The sequence below is a fragment of the Amphiprion ocellaris genome, chromosome 18 (assembly GCF_022539595.1).
Source record: "Amphiprion ocellaris isolate individual 3 ecotype Okinawa chromosome 18, ASM2253959v1, whole genome shotgun sequence".
In the NCBI taxonomy this organism is placed as follows: Eukaryota; Metazoa; Chordata; class Actinopteri; family Pomacentridae; genus Amphiprion; species Amphiprion ocellaris.
The window spans coordinates 29,180,993-29,203,788 of record NC_072783.1 but is presented as its reverse complement, the minus strand read 5'-3'; the positions used below and the strand labels follow the sequence as shown (position 1 = coordinate 29,203,788).

The 22,796-nt window shown below is 38.8% G+C and overlaps 1 protein-coding gene across 1 annotated transcript in view; it reads left to right on the top strand.

The window, feature by feature from the left end:
* LOC111566733 (SH3 and cysteine-rich domain-containing protein 2) overlaps positions 1–22,796 on the top strand; it is a 30,706-nt gene continuing 7,910 nt past the window's right edge. Inside the window, exons 1-3 of the mRNA XM_023267489.3 lie at positions 1–477; positions 14,230–14,605; positions 16,018–16,112. Coding sequence (XP_023123257.1) covers positions 394–477; positions 14,230–14,605; positions 16,018–16,112 — 555 coding nt within the window. The 5' untranslated portion in view covers positions 1–393. The remainder of the gene's footprint in view (positions 478–14,229; positions 14,606–16,017; positions 16,113–22,796) is intronic.

Here is a 22,796-nt window from a genome sequence, read left to right as displayed (position 1 = left end):
GTGCGCGAGGAGGGTAGAGAAACTGGCAGGTGAGCGCGAGAGGAGAGGAGCGAGGCGGCGGATAGAAGAATAAGAAGTGAATAAACCGACCGACTGCAGCTTCAGCCGAAATTTCTCCCCGAAGAAACACATTCTCTGGTCTTTTCTGCGCTAATTTTAGAGTGTCGAAACTGCGAATTTTCGACGGAATATCTGGTTTCACTTGAAAGCGAATTCCCGGCTGGATGCTGCCGCTGGGAGATGAGTTGATGGTCTGAACTGGTCCTTCCTCTTTGTGCCAGCAGCGATGTTTATTAAACCTCAGTGCGCATAGTTCCTCTCCGTCCCTTCTGTCGCCGTGGACTTTCAGTTTGGCTCAATTCTGCTGGTGAAGGGGCGTTTTTTTAATCCAACATGACGGAAATCAGCGAGAAAGAGAACGAACCGCAAAACCTGCACCGACCGCAGGCCACTGTGCCCAGCCAGCAGGAATCAAAGGTAACAACACACCTGTGTAAATTGGATATTTTTTCTTTCAAACTAAAACACGAAGAGGTGATTCTTTAATCGATTTTAATTACTGTTTTCTGCTTTTATTTAACCGTTTCGTCTGACAGAGTATTCAAATTCTTTTATTTCTAAATGGACACTCTAAGTGCGCGTTCAGTGTTTTCGCTCTGACGCTAATTAAGTGGTGGCTGCGGGTCTTGCATAACAGCTCAAAGCCGCTTTAATTCTTGTAACTAGCCTAACCTGAACGTTAAAGGGCAGCGATTACATGGAGGTGTGCGAGCTGTCTGAGGCATGTGTGGCAGATGCACAAAAATACCAAAGAAAAGACTGATTTCTTCAAGAGTAGTATTGGGAAAAAAATGGCAGTATCTCTCATTTGCATCCTGAGTTAATCACTTTACTTGTGCACAATATGATCTGGAAAAAAAGATTATCTCAAACTGTGTTGTTCTTGTGATTCACCTCAATCTAAAGGAAGCTATATTTAATCTTTTTGCACATGCAGTAAACATTAGAGTAGTGGAGTATATGCGGGACACAGGATGGGAAACGTGAAGCATAAATTAACTGCTGTCTGGTCTCCTATTAACCCCCCATACGTTCTTCCATTCATTGTATTAAAAAAATCTGCACTTTCTCTCTCCTTTATCTACTAATGCTGCCAGTTGTTTGATTAAATACATTGATTGTGCAACATATAGCCATTTCAGATCACTAGACAAACATTATATATTGCTAGTGCATGGACAGATTAGGAAGAAAGTCTTCATGTTTTCTGCTACAGCCACTTTGAAAAGTCTGTAATAGGAATTTAACCCTTTAACATACACGTTTCCCAATTTGTTGTCCCTTCGACCGCTTTAGTATTGCTCAAATTTCCCATTCTTAACAGACTGACTGTGTGAGCTTGCTCCAACTTCTACAATTAAACCTGTATGTCATGACTGACATACAGTATATGTTGATAATGGAGGGGCACTCGTTATTATGAGGTTAAATAATGAACCTGCTACCGCCATTAAATTATAAATCAAAGACTATTGCAAATTCTGTGGGGAAGCACTGATATTATAGTCTGCATTTTAGCCTGCTTTAGCCAAGTTTGAATGTTATATTTATTAGTTGGATCATTTTGTAGTATATCCAGCCTCTTACAGGTACTCTTTAGGCTTCCAACATGACCAATGATACATATGCCAAATTACAACAGTAGACACAAAACCAAAAATATAAAGATCATAAAGCTTTGACATATGATGAGGCATCAAGATCAGAAAGTAAAGCAGCGCCCACATTAGGGATTTAATCATGTTAGTTGATGATGGGCCATACTCTCTTGTCCTGGAGCCTTTATGGCCTCAGGGTAGTTGCCTGCTTTGTTGGTAATCCAGAGATGTATAACCCCAGTTCAGTTTTGAAGATTTTTGCTTTTAAAATCCAAAAAAATGGGTTTGCTTTTGCAGATTGATTTTTCTTGACAAAAAGTGGAGCTGAACTTCAAACTGAGCCTGTTCTGAGTCAATTCTCACTTACTAACTTGACCTAAATCTCCTGCATCACCTGTATTTTTTAACACTCACAAAAAGCTCCTGCAATAGCCTTAATTGCAGCAAATATCACAGCAGCAAATCACATCGTGGTCGTCTTCTGTTGGTCATCACCACGGGGACCTGGAACAAACCTGGCAGGACGGGCTTCTTGCTGTTGCTATTTGACTAAAGACAGGACAATGGATGGTGCGCAGTGAGGTGCTGCGTGAATTTATGAGCTAATCAGCTAGCAGATGTTTGCTGTGTCTAGCTAGGGGCTGGGTCATATTTCACACAAATGGTCGTCCAGACAAAACAGAACTGGGAGGAAACAATCCTCCAAGCTGCGTCAGCCGTGTAGCTCTGCTGTTTGCCAAGCTCCTGCTGGCAGCCGTGACCGCTTCATATCCTGCAGAAGAAGAAGAAGAATGAAGAGGAAAGCAGGGGGAAAGATTAAATCTATGTTACTACTGGGGTTTCTTTAAGAGTAGTGTGCTTGAGGGTATCTCTAGAGCTTCACTTGATTCTTTCTGTCACTCTCAGTCTCCTCACTGTGCTCTACTCATTCCATAACACCGACTACCTTCTGCTTTCTCTCTGTCTCTTACCAACTTCCCCTCACCACTTCTCTCTGCAATCTTTCCCGTCTCTTCAATCAATAGCTCTCCTTCATGTCTCACTCGTCTCCCTCTCCATCTCTCCGCCGTCCCTCGGCTCTGGGAGTATTTATTACAGAGCTAAGTGGGCCCACCAGCCTTCTAGAGTTCTTCTAATACAGGTAGTGACAAAGGATGAATAGTTATTCCACCTCCTCCACCTACGGGCAAGGTGATTGCTCCAAAAATAATATTATTCCTCACTAATCACTTGGAGCACACATGTTTTAAGTGTCTTGCATTTAGCAGTGTACTCTTGTTGCTTTCTTGTCGAGAAATACACAAGATGAGTAACACTCACAGGTCCATAAACTTTAAATGAAGCTATAGATAGCAATTGTTCAGTGTAGCTTGGAGTTTGGAAACAGGGAAACCTCTAAGCTGGCTCTTTCCTAAAAATATCAAAATCACCAAAGTTAATCTTACCAGCATTTCTCATTTAACATTCTTTTATACGTTGTTGGTTTCATCTTTACTATTTGTAGGAACCCTAATGGCTAATAAGTGCACATGTGTCACTGCTTCATCCATAGTTTTACTCCTTGCTGGGAAACCTTTGTTGCATATCTTACTATGTCTATTTTTCACCAGTCCTTAAGAACAATAGTTTATCATTTCTGTGAGATGACTATTTCTTGACCAGGAGCAGTTACGAAGCAACTAGTGAGACTGTAAGAAATTTCTGGTCATGGTCAAGAATTAACCCCTGATATATGACAAATTAATTGACATTTTTACACCTAATTGTTTGTGTGAATAAATCAAACACAGCCCTGTTCATTTGTGAACTTTAGAGGCGATGGCAGGTACATTCACCTTGCAACAGAGCCAGGCTACACGTTTGTACTGTTTCTATGGCTTTCATGCTCAGTTAAGCTAACATGGTTTTCTCTGTAGATTGATACTCACTTTAATACCATGAGAGTGATATTAATCATGTCTGGAGCTGACCAATATATCGTTATAATATTGTCTTATTACAGAAATCACCATCTGCACATATGTTGTCTGAATTGTGGCAACGTGAAAACTTTTTTTTAATGAAAAAGCTACCACATACCTTGCCAAGTAGAACAGCTCTAACCCCTTGTGTGCAGCACATGTAGCAGAGTACATATCACAGCTGAGCAGACAGTGGTATGGAGTCGACCGGTATCTTTATGGTAAACTGCCAACAAGTTTGTAAGATACATTGCTGGAAAATTGATATACAATGACCCCTTCATTTTCCCTTCTAAATATAATTCTAAGATGTATGTATGTGTATATATCAAAGGACTAGATGATATATCAGTATCAGAATTTTTTACTTCCTACAAGGCGATATACTTGTCAGCTCCAGAAATTGAGTATCGGTCAACTCTAATCATGTCATCTGTTGTTCAACAGAAAAGCAAAAAGGCCTGTTTCCCCAAGTGTCAAACACTTCTTTTAAACTCCACTTTGTTTAGTGGAGGATGAAATGAGAGCTGTACTCAGAATCAGCCGCTACATAAAGTTTAATATTCACAAAAGACAGTGGGTGTAAATGCTGATAATGCAAGGTAGTGCTGTGCCCCTGTCCGCAGGGCCTTCACACGGCTCACCGCATTTTCAGCCAACACAAAGACATTTTTATGGCGGTGAAATGATGGCAGCGGCTTCTGTCCGACTTTGCCCTTCACATTCATTCCTCAGAGCTCTCCTGCTGTTCTCTCACTAACTTCATTATTGGTTATTTTTTGTTCTCTTTTCTCGCTTCCCACCGAGAGTATGTAATACGTATTCCTATTTACTCTGGACCATTTAAATTAACTTTTTCACCTGCACTTCACATCTTTCTCTTTCTCCTTCTCCACTACCGTACAGCTCTTGCTTGTCATCTTTCTGCGTTGCTCTGAGTGACTGGCTGGTGGTGCTTGCCTGAGTGCTTGAAAGGATAAAGGTAATTTAAGAATAGGATGGCCAGCCAGAGGTCTGCCAGGAATAAGAGAAAGAGCATGAGGAGGAAAGCAAAAAAGAGAACTTAAGAAACAACAAAAGAGAGGAGAATGCCAATTGGAAAGAGAAGTGACAGCGAACACAATATTGTACAAGACCAGAGGTCATTTGGCTAAATCACGCTACAGTCTGGACTCACTGTTAAGATTTGCCTGTGAACATTTTTTTCCATCAGTGTTAATTCTCTAATTTACTTTAGATGATTCCAGTTCATAGTATTTGCAGCTCATAAAACAAATAATTATACACAAATATGTAGTTGGCTATTGAGAGGATGCTGATTTTTTTTCATCATTTAACTTTTATCATGTACCATTTAATGGTGAAACTATACTTCTTTAATGAGAAAATACAACTGCAGAGCTTTTCTGATGTGCACCAACGTGTCTCTGTAGCTGTCATATAATTATGATGCGCCTTCTTGTGTTTGTTTCCATATCGCTGTTGGGAGGCGGATACATCACTCACTCACCTAACTTCTGACAGACCGTGATATGTTTGTGTTTCGCCTGCCAGAATGATTGACTTGTCCTGCTACCTTAGAAACAAACTGTAGTCTGCACAGAAAACTGATGAACCTCTGTGTTATTTATGAAAGATTTCTGGCTGATAAAACAAACTTTTTGTTCTGTACGGTGTCACCGTTGTCCGTATGTATCCACTGTTGACCCAGCATTGTTTTGATTAATGGTGAAGTCACTGAATTACTGTCCTTGATTGAGTTCAAAAGTGCTGCTGATCCAGCAGAGTCCCATGTGCAGTGTCAGGGTTAGAGTCAGTTGGGAATAAGAATGGACTTTGTTTAGTACCGACCTTAGCCTGCTGCTTCAGTGACAGTGAAGTTATTTTCTCTATAAAATGTAAAGCTGTTGATGCAATGGAGTGGAGGAAATAAAGTACTTCTCATCTTTAGCTTTGAATAGCATTTTATCTTGAAAAACTCCTGAAAAAGGTGTACATGTGAATGGATACTTCATGCATTAAGTTGCTTAGCACCTATAATGTGACTTAACTTCTAAAGAATGCTACTCGTAAGCCACTGGCATTGAAATAATTAAAAAATAGACTTGAGTGACGTGGAAGACTGGTATATCAGCAACTGAAGGTTAAGCTTTGACTGTGAATGATCTTGTTTCTCTCCACATTTTTATTTGAATTGACTCACAAAGACTTATGACGGCACTCCGTTTAGTGTGGGACTACCCGGTCTCCCACATCAATGTGTAATAGCTACGCAAGTCCACTGTGCAAACTGTATTATTTTCACAAAAAAAGGCTGTAAAATTGAGAGATACTTCCGTTTTTCAGAGGCTATTCAGACAATTGAATTTGCCGTCCTTGCAACCTAGAAAACAAGCAAAGCTTTGTGGTTGGTGTTTGAACAGGTGTAATTTCATCCAAACCATCTCTTAACCGAACAAGTTTATAGTGTACACCAAACCAAACAGCAACTTCACAAGTGAAAAAAGAGGTATGTAAACAGCAAAAAACTAAAAAGAACAGTCCCACATCTAACTTCAACTGTAAGACAATGAAATGCAGTTTAGCATCTAACTGGAAATGCAAAGCAGCAGTATGTGCAGTATGGGCATAGACTGTATGTTCTAGTATGACCAGAGTGGTTTGAACACACTAAACGTATGAATATATTGGCTGTAAACATCAGTATAAAGCTAAATAAATATACTTGTGCTGGTAGAGGTAAATGGCTGTAGAAACAATATGGACAGTGTGAAATGCTGCAGTATGTTCACAGTGTGAACTGTTGAAGCAGTATGAGAAATAAGGAGTTTATGCACAGCAACAACTGTGTAGACTGTATGAGATATATGCAGTATATACAGATAATTAACAGTATACAGTGGGTATGATGTGATGGAAGACATATGCACTATATTCACAGTATAAAGATTTGTTGCTTTTTCTATGCGTAAAATTAAAAAAAAACTCATTTGATGTGAAACTTAAAGGCCAATAGAAAAGAACAGATTAAAAGAAGGACCTCACAATTTTACAGACTTTAATGTGAAATTAATACATTTTGCTGTGTGGACCAAAGTAGAGACTGCATTGGGTGAGACTGATCATGTCGCAAAACTTGGAGTGAAACCAGCCATCTGACTTAAAGTGCTGACTCATTTAACTTTGCATTAATACTGGGCGGCTATAAATCATTTGCCTTAATGTATGCAAAGCTGTTATAGGTTGGCTTAAATTTAAAACGGGAACCTATTATCTATCATAATTTTCTGTGAGTGTGCTCAATGTAATGTAATATAATGTTTTAGATGTCGTCAAAGGGAACCAACTTGCTGTAGGTGTTGTTCTTCTACTACTGGATGAACATCAAAGAGCCATTGTGACTGTCACCTAATGCTAACTGCTAAAGCTCCTTGTGCAGTTAAGCCCTTTAAACGGCTGGATTTGGAAATGCAAGCTTCTTTCGTTGCACACTGTGGCAGGCAGCTTGTGGTGCTGGTGGAGGCTGCTTGCATGGATCACTGAGGACCAGCCCTCCAAACAACAGCTGGGCATTTCAGAGTCACACACGGAGCTGAGACTGCCACAAGGAGAGGAGGAGAAGGGAATTTACCTTCATTCATGCCTTATCGCTCACCTCAGATAGTGACATTCAGTAATGCTAATGTTCTCTTTACCATCTGGAAAATGAAAGAAGCAGTTTTTTAGAGAATAAGAGAGGCAGCCAAAAGCCTTATTTTATCTCAGTTTGCCCCTCATCTACAATGTGCATGAAGCTTTGATTTGAACACAGTGAAAGTTAAATGAGTCTGTGAAAGTTCGATGAACCTCCCAAGCAACTGTTTCTCCTTTTCAATATCATTTCCTCCTTGTGTGTGCGTGTCTGTGTGTGTCTTGTTTTGGCTTCATAACCTCACTGCTATAGTCTAATGGGGTGATATGTGTGACCTCAGTGTACAACATTGTTGTTACTGAGGGATTTTTTTTCATCATAATCATCCTCGGGGCATGTATGTAGCAAGGTCAGATCAGGCGACAGAGGAAGGCAGTAAAGTCTGATGGACAAATTGTGGAGGGCAGCTCTAGAAAGCTGCTAATGAATGCATGGGCCTGAGGTGAGAGTGGCGAACGGAACAAATGAATAGGCCTGAGGTGTCAAAGGAAAGGATTTTATATCTAAATGTGACTTTTACTAATGGGCAACGAGCACGATACTAACAATTTTGCCTCTCATGGTGCTTTTTCGATGGAGTGATGGAGCTCAACTGTACAGCAAGGACTTCCTCAAGCATTGAATAATTCCTTCAATGTGGAGAGATTGATTTTTTTTGTAATGGAAAAACTCGAGTTTTTCTCTGGTTCAGGAAGTTATCAATTTCCTCCATACCCGACTTGTTCAGTGAGGCATTTCAACTTTCCTTTTGCACAAAAGGTTGTTCCAGTAGTTGCACTTTCACCTAACAGGGTCCAGCTGGAGCAATGCCTAATGAGGGCACTTTTAATTCAAAGCTCGGGTCACTGCAAGAAGAATGCCAAACATAGTCAAGCTCCACTGTGTTCAATAACGTTTTGAATATCGCAAGCAGCAAGAGATGTCCGGAGAAAAACACTGCAGTGGGCATGTTTTGTGCAGACACCAGGGAATAAACTGCACAACTGTGTCCCAACTGCAGATAAGGTCTCTGCAGACAGACAGGAGAGTAGAACAATCAACTAAAACACTTTCCCATATGTTTTTTAAAAGTACTTTACTGTATGCACATTGACAGTCTTCTGAACTGTTCAGTAAGATTGTAAAAGGACTAAGAAACATGTAGACATATGTGAAGATTACATATACAAAACTCCAGACATTAATATTGTAGGAATTAGAGTGATGCGTTTTGCATCATAATGTGATAAATCGGCTCACTGTGCATAAATCAGTGGGATATTAGAGCTTGCAGCTTATAGTATATTGTTGTGTAATGGGGTGCATAAGGACACAACGGCAGATTTGGCACTGTACAAGGAAGTTCCTTTCCAAGGATAAAGCTAGCATTTCTTATCCAAACTAGACTTATAAACCTGATGGAAAAGTGCTCATGTATATTTTATATGACTTTAAGCTCAGAGTTTTGTGTATTTGCACTCAGCTCACCTTGGATGAATTCACTGGCAGAACCAAACCACCAGACACACATGTAGTGAATGGATTGTAACAATTTTTTTCTTTTCTTTCTTGGTAAAGAAAATTGCGGCCTGATGGAGGTTATATATTCTCCCACTAGCCATTGATTTTGGTTGAATAATCAGCTGCTCATAACAACCACTTATGGCACAGTCATACAGCGGTGGAATAGAAGCTGTTAAAATAATAAATAATAAAATAAAATAAAATAATTTTGATTAAATTTCATGGTTTTGAGGTTAGATTTGACTAGGCATTCTCATGCAATGGCAGGTCACAGATGAGTGGTTCAAAAATTGTTAGAAAGTTGAACATGCATGAAGTCTTTCTGTTTTTACAGTTTCTGTCTTTTTGGCATTTTTGACAACAAGCCTTTTAGGAGCCTTTCTTCTTTTTTTTTTAGCCTTATTTTGTCAGCAAGTTTTGAAGTTCATAGGTTTATTGTTATTGGAAGTTTTTGGAAGTTTTAACTTGCCACATAGCTGCACACCAACACACATTTTGAAGACAGCAGACCATGTGTTCATACATAAAGATGGAGGACATTGTGTTCAGATGTATTTTAGACACACATACAGTTTATCAGTCAAGCTCAGGGTTTCTCTTGACACAGCCACAAACAAAACATTATTGCTGAACTATTATACTTCAAATGCGTTCATACATAAGCAAAAGCAGATATTTTTCTTTCTTTTATGATGCCGTTCCTTAATAGTCACCTCACTGCATCACCTCTGTGTTGTAAAAATACTATATGGAAAAACATGGGAGTCGTAACTCCATCTCAGCGACAGCAGGATGGCTTTTTGCTTTTCACAGACGTCTTGTCTGAACACCCACACCTCACTTTTAATCATTAATTTATCCAAACATTCCGCACAGCAGCCTATTTATAGAAACCTCCACCAAACATCTCTGTGCTCATTTTCAAATGGCCAAACAACAAGGCCAAGGCGGGCTGATGGTGGTGTTTTCATCTCTTCTCTCACAATGCTCTTTCCCCCGATTCTTGCTTGAGTTTTACCTGTTTCATCTTCATTTTCTTTCACTGCCCACAGATTTTACTTTTATTCTTTGCTTCATTGTCTTTCTCAAACCACAGTCTGTTCAGCACATGACACTGCTGCCCCTGTGATGAGCTAATTGCTGTCAGTAGTTCACAATGTGATAGGTCTGCAGTTCTGTGATCCATAAATAGACTTTTCAAAATCTTACAGAGAGACACACGAGTACCGTGGAGAAATGTAGAGATTTGCATTCATTTGAAATTAGCTTTTCATTTCGTTTCGGTTTTCGAAGGTTGTTATAGAATATAAGACAACGTAGTATCGGCTAATAAACCAGCAACTATACTAGCACAGTTTTTAAAACAATGTTGCATATACAGACAGATGACAAACTGAAGGAAAAATAACATCATAAAGCATCCTTGTAATGTGTTGAGCCACCACATGCTGCCACAACAGCTTGCGTCTTGGCATTGACTCTCTGAAACTGTACTGGAGGGATGCGACGTCAGAATCATAATCTTAAATGTCATTGTACAAAAAATACAACAATATTTATATTCCTACTCCTATTGAAACACTAGCCAGCTGAGCAGTTTCTGTGACTGAAGCGCCTCCTGTCTGTGCCCCAACAATGAACTTTCTTACAAAGACGTATGTATCTTTTCCTCTTGCCATCTTGATACAAAATCAGAATCACCTGGGTCTGCTCACATTTTCACATCTGCCACAGAGCATGATTGGATAGTAATTTTCTAATTGTACCATGCAGTGCTCCTGAGTGAACGCATCTGCATTTGTTGTGTTTTTCTACTTGTTTTTTCACATTTTTCTTTTAATATGTCACGTTTTTTATATATATATATATGTATATATATATATATATATATATATATATATATATATATATATATATATATATGAGTAAATGCTGAGAGATAACTAAAATAGTGGTGCATATGCAGCTTGATGTCCTGCAGAGGCTCAATCAGCTGTGATTATCTATTTAATTGATCAGCGTTATTTGTAGTGTGCATTCATGATAATTCGTTAGAGGATAATTGTGTCATTTAGTGCTTCTTTCTTCACACTGAAATTAGACCAAACTCACCAAACCTCTGGGTACTGATTATTTACACTGTGTGGCTGTGATGCAGTAAATGCAAATTGCAATGCACAGTTAACACAGCCTGTTAAAGGACAGGACATTTGTGAAATACAACTGACCTGGGTCAGTACTGTTTGTGGCCTGAGGTGTGTACAAACTAAATGTGTGGACAGCCAGCTGTTACACCCATGTGTGATCAGTATGCTGCTGTAAGAGCCTTCAATCTTTTGGTTAAGGCTTTCAACAGGATTTTGTAACCTGGCTGGTGGGATTTGATCTCATTCAGCCAAAAGAGCATTAGTGAGGGCTGGCAGTGATGTTGGGACAATAAGGTCTGGCATTGATGGGATTGAAGTCAAGCCAGTCACGTTTCTCTACACCAAACTGAGAAAGCCATTTTGTTATGGGCCTTGCTTTTGCATGAGGATGATGAAACAGGAAGGAGCATGTGCTAAACTGTTGCTGTTTTGTTTAAATTTCCCCGACTTGGAAGTGTAACAGCTTAGAAGTTTGTTGTTTTTTTAGTTTTTAATGATTTGACTTGTTGGGATATTGTGAGGAAATATCTGTTTGAGTAATATTAAGAAATAATATAGATTATTTTATGATGTCATTCATGTGAAAGAGAGGGTTTAACTCTTTGGAGTGTTGTTTTGAACCTGTGCAGTTTCAAAAAACAGAAGAATGATGTATTGATATCTGTGTCAATAAATGTGTAATTTATTGCTGCTGTCTCATGTAACGGACGAGGAAATCTCCCTTTGGCTCTTCAGATGAGGTTGACTGAGTATCCAGTTTATTTCAGGCCATATAATGTATTTCAACTACTTGATAATATGTTTCATTAGGCTGGGATAAAAGAAATTAATACATATTAGTCCTGCAATTTTTTTATTGCCTTCATCCATGCAGGTCCATGCACTACACAGATTTGAATAGAAATTCAGTAAATATTGAACTACTGGCTTGTTTAAATATGCTGTAGTAGAGTACAAGTGCCCAATTTTCATGATTATTCTGCCTTGTAAAGCTATTTATGGAATCTGTTTGGCTTTTAAGTAGCCATTATTCTTTTATCTTTACACCAGCTTTAAATCCCTGTTACTGTCTGTTTCTTTAATCTTTTTAAAGGCTCACAGAGATATAATAAGCCATTGATTATCAGACATGTGTTGCCTAGTTTGTGACTGGAAGAAGTTGTTCCTTTTTCTCATGGAACTGGAGCAAAGGCAGGCCTTCACTACACAGAAGATTAACAAAGTCAGACAAGTTAAAAGTCTAGTAGAGAGGAACATCCATTACTGAATGGGCCACCAGTCGAGCCAAGAAAAGGCCATTAAGGAAAGCATGGACTCAGCTCCCTGTAGAAAACATTTACGAGAGGAATTCACTAATGGGTCAACAGCGAGGACTCTTTTCATCACTCAAACTAATTGGCATCTGTGAATCAGAAGCTTAAAGAAGAAAAAGAGAATTCTTTTCAGTGCTATTGATTGAGCTCTCTGCAAAGAAGTGCAAATGGGCAATGTGGTGGCTTTCAAAGCTCAGAGATGCAATAAACATGATGTGCAGGCTCTCCACATATTAACATACATAAAACATTCATATAAACCTACTCAGTTTTAGGTTAGATTACTCATTTTTTCTTGCTAAGGAAAACTTCCCACCCTTTACTGCATTGCTACAAACAGAATAAAAAGTAAGGCACAGACGCAGTATGAAGCCAGAATTAAATAAAAATCTGTACTACTTTGAAGTTTGAAGCACAACTGGTTATTATCAAAACTGTGTCCTCAACCCAGCCACAAACACAGACGGATAATGAGCTGTGTGCAAATTGAGGAGGTGTGCTTCAGTCTCAGGGACCTATTACGTACTTGCCCTCATTCTCCAGGCCATTCTCTTGATGTATGAGTCCACAGCAGTTATTATTTTCATATAGTGGGTCCCATCATTCCTAAGTCCCTGTAATTGTTTGTCATTATCAGTTCCCATTTATTGTGGCCCAGAGCACTGGATGGCACGACTGGAAATGGAGGCAAGCAGAGTCACAGATAAACACATTGTTTGCCGTGCATCACTGACTGCATCAAATGCGAAGGTGCAGCCCGCTCAATAAAACTAATCAAACATGAATTTTAAGGGGTATTGACTTGTGCGGATTCTCAGGGGAAGGCAAATTTGCGATCAAAGGGAAGGGGGGAAAAGGCTGAAGATGGAAGATCAGAAGTCAGCCTGGCGGGGCAAGGACAGTCAGAGGGTAGAGTTAACAGACTGTTTTTAACAGACTGATTTTTCAGACACTACAGCTGAATATGTACTTGTAATGTCAGACCTTGTATTTTTCCTGCTTTAAAATCGTACCCAATGTATAATGTCTTAATTAACAGAGAGGGTGAATATTTTAGGTTAAGTTAGGTTCGGTAAGTTGTCATTCCTTGCGACTTCAAAGCCTCTGGAATAGTGGTTTTAAATCCTGAGTAGCCATCACTGAATTACAAACAATCAAATTCAAAACATCTTTATGTATTTTTTTTATATTCATACTCCATTTTAATCACATTGTGCGCGACATAATGGTCGCTTGAAGTGACAAACACAGAGTTATCAGCCAACCTAGCAATTCCCCTCAACGTTGGGGTTGTTTTTGTCCTTTTTTTCTTTCTTTTTTATGATTTTGGCTCATTCTGTTGGTTTTCCATTCCACAACATTACTGTTTTGCTCCACCACTTTCATAGCATGATTTCTGACACAGCAGGGAACTGATTTTATTGAAAAAATCACTGCATGCTACACACCCTGCACCACCAACAGACCTTGACAAAGGTTGTGATTAGCTGGTGAACAATGCAGCACATGAGGGAGCTAAAGAGGAACATATTTTCTGCATTGTTTTTTAACTAAAAGCAGCAGTAAAGTGAATATGGTGGTTAAATTTGTCTGTGTGTCCGGAATGTTAGATTAGCTTGATGAATTTGTGACTTCCTTCCTGATTGGTGCTTGCAAGACATCACCTTTTTCCAACTAAGTTCCATCCACTTAAAACAAGTGAAAACACAGATGAACAGAAATATAGAAGTCTATCATGTGAAAAACAGAAAGTAGTATGTGTCTCCACTGCTCATAGTAAGAAGTTGCTTGAGAAAATTGATTTTCAAGGGCTTTAGGAGTTTCTGCATTCTTAATGGCCTCTGCTCTCACTTACTGAGAAGGGTTTGTCAGATGTAATTCTCCGCTGACTGTTTGTACTTTTACAGCTTTCCTCACTGAGCGAAGTCGCTTAAACAGCTTCACTTTTTGTTCTAGTTGCAGCGGCTGAAGCGCTCCCTGTCCTTCAAATCAGTCATGCGCAGCAAGAGCGTGGACAACTTTTTCCAGCGCAGCAACGGTGAAACACGACCACCATCAGCCCTCATCACCACACCACCACCTCCCCCTTCTCCTCCCCCCTTCTCCCAGTCCCCCCTGGCCTATGAGCGCTCTCCCTCCCTCTCCCCATCTATTAGTCCCAACCCTTCATTGTCATCACACTCCCCATCCATCAGTCCTTCGCTGTCCATGACCTCCAAGTCCCAGCTAAAGTCTCAGGCCCAGTTGATGCAGCCAGTCAAGACCCACTGTTTCCAGGAGCATGTCTTCCGTAGACCAGCCAGCTGTCAGCGATGCAAACACATGATCCAAGGTACGTCAGCTGTTGGTCTAACTCCGAGAGCGTTGCATTCGCAGAAAGAATGCAAGCATGTGGAGGTATGAAGTGCATGAATATGGCTCATTGTTTCCGTTGATGCAATAGTTTTTTGTCATTTGTGACACTTCCACGGAGGAAGTAAATGTGTTTCAAGAGGCAAATATCACTCGAAATGCAGCAACAAGTCAGCTGGTGACATTGTTGTATGTTAGCATTTTAAATACATTAATTTTAATCAAAAGCTGTCCCATCTATAGAAATACGCCAGTTAAACTGGTAAAAAATAAAATCAGGTCACCCAAGTATTTCTTTTTTTAAGTATTAAATCTTGAGACACAATTTTTTTTGTTTGTTTTTTAAAAAGTCAAGATAATCAGTCAGAATTATACACAGATCTCACTGGGACTATTTGCAGAAAATGGTCCCAGTGAAACTTACTTCACTGCAAACTCTTGCTTTCCATTTTCATGCCCCTGCTGGGAATTGTTTAATCTTTAATTTCTCTTGACATGCTGACATCTCTCAGTTGTGCAGTTTGTGTAAAGTAGAATCACCAGTTACATCCACTATACTGATGAATATTTGAAGTTAGCATAGTGACAAATGTAGACAGATTTTAATAGTCTGTCTTTATAGAAACCGACTGTTTCTTAAGTGGAAGGTACTAGTTGTGAGTGAAGTGTACCTATTTGTGTCATTTGCTTCAAATTGTTGAGTGGACAATCTGTGAAAATACATATTATACTTAATATACTGTACCGTACGTACAGGTCAGTCCAAGCATGTGAGTGTCAGAATGTATTTGTAGATTTTAATATTTGAAGTGTGCACAGGTGAGGTGCACACAATGAAAAAAATTCTAATTTAAATTTTAGTTACAAATATGGTGTTTACAACAAAAAAGATATGTGACGTTCATGGCAGTAATGGCTTGGCTATGTCAGACATTAACACATTGCACTAATATATCTTGCTGCATCCCAGTATAATGGGCTCTGGATGGAAGTCATTACCCTTCACCAAAGTCTTTGTCATGGTGCCCATTGCTTGGTTAAATTATTAAAAAGTTAATCAGTTAGCAATTAATCATCTACATCCATACTACAAACTGAAGAAAACAAACTTAAAGTTAAAGAATGTGGTTTTTGAAAACTGTTAATTTCAAAGAAAATGTCAAAAATTTAGCATTTGTGATAATAGAACATTTGTACAAGGGATATCCCTGCACTGGACAGATTATGGCGTCTTTCAACGTGCAGTGTATGCTATTTCTTCTCACTTTATTGCCTCTACCATTCATGTCACCATTTTCAAGAGCCTTGTTGCTGATGACAGAAATACTGACAGCAACCTTCAGTTTACCAAGATGTCTGTGTGATAAAATGAATTGTTTGATGTCACTGCAGGGAACTCTAAGCAGGGGCTGCGATGTAAAACCTGTAAGCTGGCAGCCCACCTCTGGTGCTCCTCTGAGCTCTCCCAGCAGCCCTGTAATGGCAAGGTAAGAAGACTTTAGACCAAACTGACTTGGGTTTCACTGCCAGACTCTTTGCACCTTCATCAAACAGTTACTACGCCCACATAAAATAAATGGTAACACAAAGTTTCACTAGCGGTGTCTGGCACAGATAAAACTTCCAGCTTTCAAGAGATGTTCAGCCATCAAGTGTTAATGAGAGTGTGATGTCTCCAGCAAAGTCTTCCAAAAGTAACTGAATTTATAGCCTTACCATCCCATAGCATGCATTTAAGTGATATAATGTTTAGGTTTGACAATATGTGCACCAACAGTATAGGTAGCACTCACTATTTCTGATGTGTCCTTTTTTATAATTAGGAAGCAATTGGCTTTTTAAACAGTTACATATAAATTCCTATTATTATTAATGTTGTTTATTGCCTTGTGGAGGGGAATAATGCCACCCTACAGCAGAGCAGACGACTCATTAGGATAAAATGCTTAATCACTGGTCAGACTGGCTTTGAATTAATAAGTTTAGTGTACCTCAGCTTCTTTACTCATTTACTGCTGTTGTCTCCCTGCAGACCAGTTCACAAAAAGCAAAAATGTCTGTCACATAATTAATTACACACTTAATTTTTGTGTAATTGTTTCTAAAATTTACTGGAAATGTGCACGTGCTCTGTAGGGCACCGACTAACCCAGAATGCATGGTGTCAGCAGAATTAAACAGCATCTGGATGCTGTAATTGTCTCTCTCAGTCAGTTGGCATGGACTTTAGTCCTGGTAATATGCTTAGCCTCAAAGCCCTGGTCTTGTTAAAAGAGGATAAAGCCCTTTGCAAACCAGCAAAGACAAAAAGGTAGGGGTTATAATTGGAATGTGGATTGACCATGGCTTTGCACACGAGACTAAGCCTGGAAATCTCTGAAAGGGTAGCAGTGTGATAAAATTATCTCCCAACTGTAAATGCCACAACAGGAACAAAAAGCTGAGCGGGATGACACTGATAAAGTTTACGTGGCCAGGTCCCAACATTTTTTCACTCAGCCTTTTTGTCCTTCCTCCTGCATGTTCTGCTTTTCTCACATGATGTCCTCTCTTCCTCTCTCTTGTCTGGGCGCTACATTTCCTTCCTCCCCTCTCAACTCTGTTGGAAAATCAATATCTCTCTGTACCAGCTGGTCTGGCTAATTCAGTGTGAAATTCAGTGTGTTTGAGGCACACACAATCCCTCGAGGATATGACACGGCAGGCTCTTGCCAAGCCTTCAGCAATGTCCTTTTCGATCACTGCGCACTCATCAAAGCAAGGATTAGGCATTTTACTGAAACTGGTTGGACTTCGGGGCTACCTCTTACACATCTGCGTATTTTAGGTGTGATGTTCACTGACTCGTAACGGAAGTGCGTCATCCAAAGATTCTGTGAACAAATGGATCACCTGTGAAGTCTTACTTGTATTGTAATTAAAATGCTGTAATTGCTCAGGTGCAAGATATGGTGAAATTGTACAGCTGAAATGGAAACGAAATGCGGAAAGACAGGAAAGGAAAAACAGCATTAGAGATTTTCTAACAAGTAGAAATGCCAGCCACAGTCTTGGGATGACTTGAGGCCAACCAGAGGTGTGTAGCTGCAGGCATGAAAGAGCAGAGTGTCCATTAGCAGCCAAGTCCAGGAGGAGCAGAGCATCTTAGTGTGACTAATCTTGAATTTATCAGAGCAAGTACTGTATGATGAAAGTAGTTCATAGTCATGAAAGGAAACTAAGTACATGTACCCAAGTACTATACTCTGAAGTCCACTTAACAGGTATTTTTTCCTGAATTTCTGTATTTCAGGTTTATGCTGTATTTCTTCCACTTATAAATGAACATTTTAACAGGCAAAGATTTCTATCTTGTCAACATTTTTATCAGAGTCCTAAAAGTCTTAATTTCTTTAAGCAAGTGTAATAAAATCTGCCATTCTTAGTGAGATAAGTAAAAGCTGCTTTAAAAAAACCACCTAGTTTTATGATTTGTCTAGAATAAATGTCCCATGTATTAAGATTCACCGTCATAGTCTGCAATGTGTTTCTTCTGTTGCTTAAGAATGTTCTTACCTCTCAGACATCAGTTTTAGAAAGTTACAAATGGATCCTTAAGAACAAAGCGTACTCTAAAAAATATTATAATTACGATTTTCGACTTTCACTGAGCTATATTTTTGAACCAGTGTCAGTCACGATCATAACTACCAAACAATCATTTATTTTCAGGATTTTAACTCTTTAAATGCCAGTTTGTTTACATGATGCCATTCGTTTCTTGTTTTTTATGAAACAAGTAAAATTAAAATTCCCCCGTCTTTGGTCAATTTTACACCATATTCATTATCACAGGCAAAATCTAAACAAAAATCTAACATGAAAAGGTCAAAAATGTCCCAATAGATGAAAAGTTAACTGACTGAAATAACCCATAGTATCTAACTGGCAGCCATGATAAGAGCTGGTTGAGTTCTCTAAATGCTCAGGAGAGGTGCATCAATGCTTCCTTTCTTATCTCCTTTAGCAGGATACACTGGTACAACCTTTACAGAAGGAAAGGAGATTATGCTTTTCCACCATTCCCTGCAGCAACAACATTCAAAGCAACACAGCTTTCACCACAGACCCATATCAACCACATGCATAATTTTGTGGCCTAGCGTGAGTGAGGTCAGACTCTCTTAGCACCACGGTTATCTTTTCCCTAGCCCTCATTAATTCTTCTTCACATCTTTCCTTGATGTTTTCCAAGTCAAGGAAAATGGTTTCGGAAAAGACATTGGACATCTTTTTTTTTTTTTTTTTTTAACGATTTGACCCCAGCAAGTTACTTGACTTGTCTGTCTCTAGTATTTGTGCCTCCTTCCTTTGTGTGTTTTACCATATTTGTTATTATTCTCCTCGCTCTCATTGGTTTCACTTGTGTCTTGTCTTCCCATTAGGCTTCAGTGTATTTATAACCTAGTCCATTGGTTTACTTATCTGTCTGTACTTCACTTTTAGTAACCACTTTGATTTATTTTTTTACTTTCCTATGTAGACTGTTTCATTAGTTGTACTCTTCCTGAGTCTTATCTGGATTCTCCAGATGCTCTTTGCTGCCAGTCCTGTATTATCCACCATGAGTTTCATTAAAGTTCACTTATTGTTTGCACTACCTCCCCGTCTTCATGTTCTGCATTCAGGTCTTTTCCTGAACTTTACATAACATTCTCTTGCTTACTTAAAGAAAAATTCTTGTTAGAAATAGTTTTTTTTAAGGGAACAGTGTGGAATAATATTTCACCAGGTGTCATTATTTCTATGAAAGTGGTTAATATTTTGTAAGTTGGAGGCTTTTTTTGTGGTCCAAAATACAATGTTTGTTATCTACAGTTATTCAAATGAGTCCACCTTGATTAGCTACAGCATCAAAAAGCTGCTTGAATGTGAATAGTAACCAGATTAATCATCATGTAATATCACTGTATGGAAGGGGCCACTTTACACAACAAGCACTTTTACTTTTGATGCCCAGTACACTGACAATCTGGATTGCAGGACTTTTTCTAAAATATTTGCAGTGTTACGGTTCCACTACAGGTCATTAATAACAATAAATTACAAATAACCAATAAAACACAAAACGGAGAAAGCAAAACTTGCACAAGCGAGTGTTTATGTAAAGTAGCTTAATTAAAAACAAAGAAATATAGATGGCTGCACTTCCCTTGGCTAGATCTCAGCCCATTTCCTGAGTGCACTGATATATGGCTTTAAAAAATCTCCAGAATCAAGCGGATTTTAATTACTTTGGAGTCATGACAACCTTTTTACTAATCAGTGTTAATTAAACTTAAAGATGTATTACAGTTTGAGAACTGAGCCAGCTGAGCACTGCTCAAAATAATCGCTGCTGCAGGAAAGCTTTACGCACACAAACATCCTCACTCAGATGTGTGTGAGTCTCCTCTGTTATATTTCAGCTGTCGGGGTTCAATCTTCTTCTCAGCCGAGCAAACTGTGAAATTTCAGCTTGTCTGGTCTCTTAAAGTTCAGGTCTGAGGCTGCCCAGTTATGCTGCACAGTCACTATTACTGATATGCTGTGATAGTTGGTGTTGGGTTGTTTGATGTGGAAGGAAAAAAAATCTAGTGTCTGTGATGCAGAGAGAATAATTTATGTACCTGTACTTCTGAGCACATCAGTTTATTTTAATTTGGGACACTGGCAGAGCAGTTGAGGCCAATTGTCTCCTATCAGATTAGCATAATCTGACAATAAGTGAAGCGTTTGCTGTGTTTATGTACAGAGAGTTCTTTTATTTTGCTTGTGTAGTGTGTTTTTTTTCTGAAATAGTTTATGGAAAAAAAGATTAAAGCAGAATAATTAAAGTAGTATAAAAAAAACAGCATCGCAAACACTTGGACTCTTGGCCAGAAGTGCATTTGTCTGAATATACACCACAGGTGCAACAATCAATTAATCAACTAGGCAGTTAGATAACTACCTAATAGTTGCCAAATACCCAAATTACCTTTGTTTTAGCTTCTCAAATGTCAACATTTCTGACTTTTTTGTTTAACATTGTTAACTGAATTTCTTTGCCCGTTGGACTGTTTGTCATACAAAGCAATTAATGATGTCACCTTGGACTCAAAACACTGTGAACTGAACAATTCCTATACCAAATGGTTAATCAGATGAAATACAATCCAATAGTACAGAAGTACATATTAGTGTGGATGTATTGGTAGATTTGAATTTGCAAGGTGCGCCTGAGATATTGATCTTCTAAAATATAATTGCATTGTTGGTTAAAAATATGATAAAACATTTAAAAAAAAATCACACTGTTCAGTTGTATAGTAGTGTAGAGTTTCATGCTGTTATTTAGAGCTGAGGATTCTATTCTCGGAACAAGGATAGAAAAAAGCAGATTCTGGGCAAGTTCTTGTTTGTTCGACCTGAAAGCTACCATCTCGCCCTCTGAGTACCTTGAAGCAATATGTCACTTTTGGATGACTTCTGTAGTGTTCAGATGGTCTACACTTGCAAGATCTGTTCAATCACCATGGCAGTCATGTTGATTAATGTTCCTTTATCTTGACTATCAGACACTGTTGATGGTAACAGTGTTCACTCTCGTGATTTATTGCATTAAGTCATTACCAGCCAGTGGGTAAATCACTTATCTGTAATCTCTGACAGTGTATGCAGACGGAATATCTGCATAAACTAAAAATATTTTATGAGGACAAGCTGGACAACAAAATGTCCAGTTTAATATGGAGATTTTTTTGCATCCAATACAACACATGATCATCAAAACGCTGTTTTGGAAGTTGTTGAACTGTTCGATACTATGGAGTGTAAGCAGAAGAAAAGTCAAAGATTGAAGCCATTTTTCCAGGTATGTTCTTTTAAGCATATATCACTTAGCTTAAGAAAGGAGAAAAGAGATACTGAGATTAAATGAAAATGAGATACTATCTTTGCAAACTGTTTCTATTTGCGGAACACAAAATGCGTTCATTTCAGCCCCTCCGTCAAAACCAGGTCTTTGTAATATTATCTCTGATGAGTCATATGCTGTAGCTAAACATATTCTCACTAAATAAGGAAACACGGTCAAATATCAAAGCTGTACAGTAGCAGTTGTGCACTGGTTGGTCTTCAACATGACAGAGACGCATCTTTGTAGTGCCTCAATATGCCGACCATGTGAACAAATGCCCTGGAAGGCAGATATATAAAGTCATACTCCATTAGGCATACTGCAGTGTTTGAGGACATTTCTCCAGAAAATCACTTTTAAAACTAATGGTGAGTGTGTTATCGCGACCATCAGTGGGCAGTAATGGAGTCGCTGAAATAATTCAGTCATAGATCATATTAGCTAATCTAACCTTCATATGTCAGGATGGAAAACTGTGTCAAAGGGATCATTTTGCCTCTACGGTGCTAATACAGTTTGCTTGTTTACAGGATGATTTGTGGTTCACTCATTACTGTTAGGTTTATGTTTACTGTCAAGAGGTTATTAAGGGGAAAAACACTCAACCACAGCCTGCTCATTCATCATGAGTACGTCTTTTCTTCCCACAGTCCATAAACCAAAGGACTCGGATGGAAAAATGGCACCAATACTTTATTTTCAGTTGCAGGAAGAAGGGTGGTCAGGACGCACAATTGACGTTAGTGTTTGCCTTTGACAAATGTCCTGGCGTCACATACTATTGCACACATATGTTTTTATATACACCTGTACAATCTAATGCTGTCCAATACAACAACCCCCCATAATGTCCTGTTGACTTTGCTGGAAATGTCTAAATTCACTTACAGTGGATGAGGATGGTGACTTTGTATTGAATATTAACATATAAAGTGGAGGTAGAATATTGCAGTAAAAGAAATTTTAATATAATGTAGTTTTGTAGAACACAGTCACTTTCACCTCAGTGTTAAAACAGAAGTAAATGAATGCATCTGTGACAGAAAAGTGATTTTTCTGGAAAGGTTGTCTTGTACAATCCCTTTGCATATATGTGTATATGCAGTGTAATGTCTCTGTGTTTTATCATCTACAGTATACAGTATTGTAGTATTCTTAGCATGCAGACAAATACAAAATTCATTATGTTCCATTTGTCTGTACAAAAAGCTATAGAAAATCAATCCAACCCGGGCACCTTTGCAACAAAAAA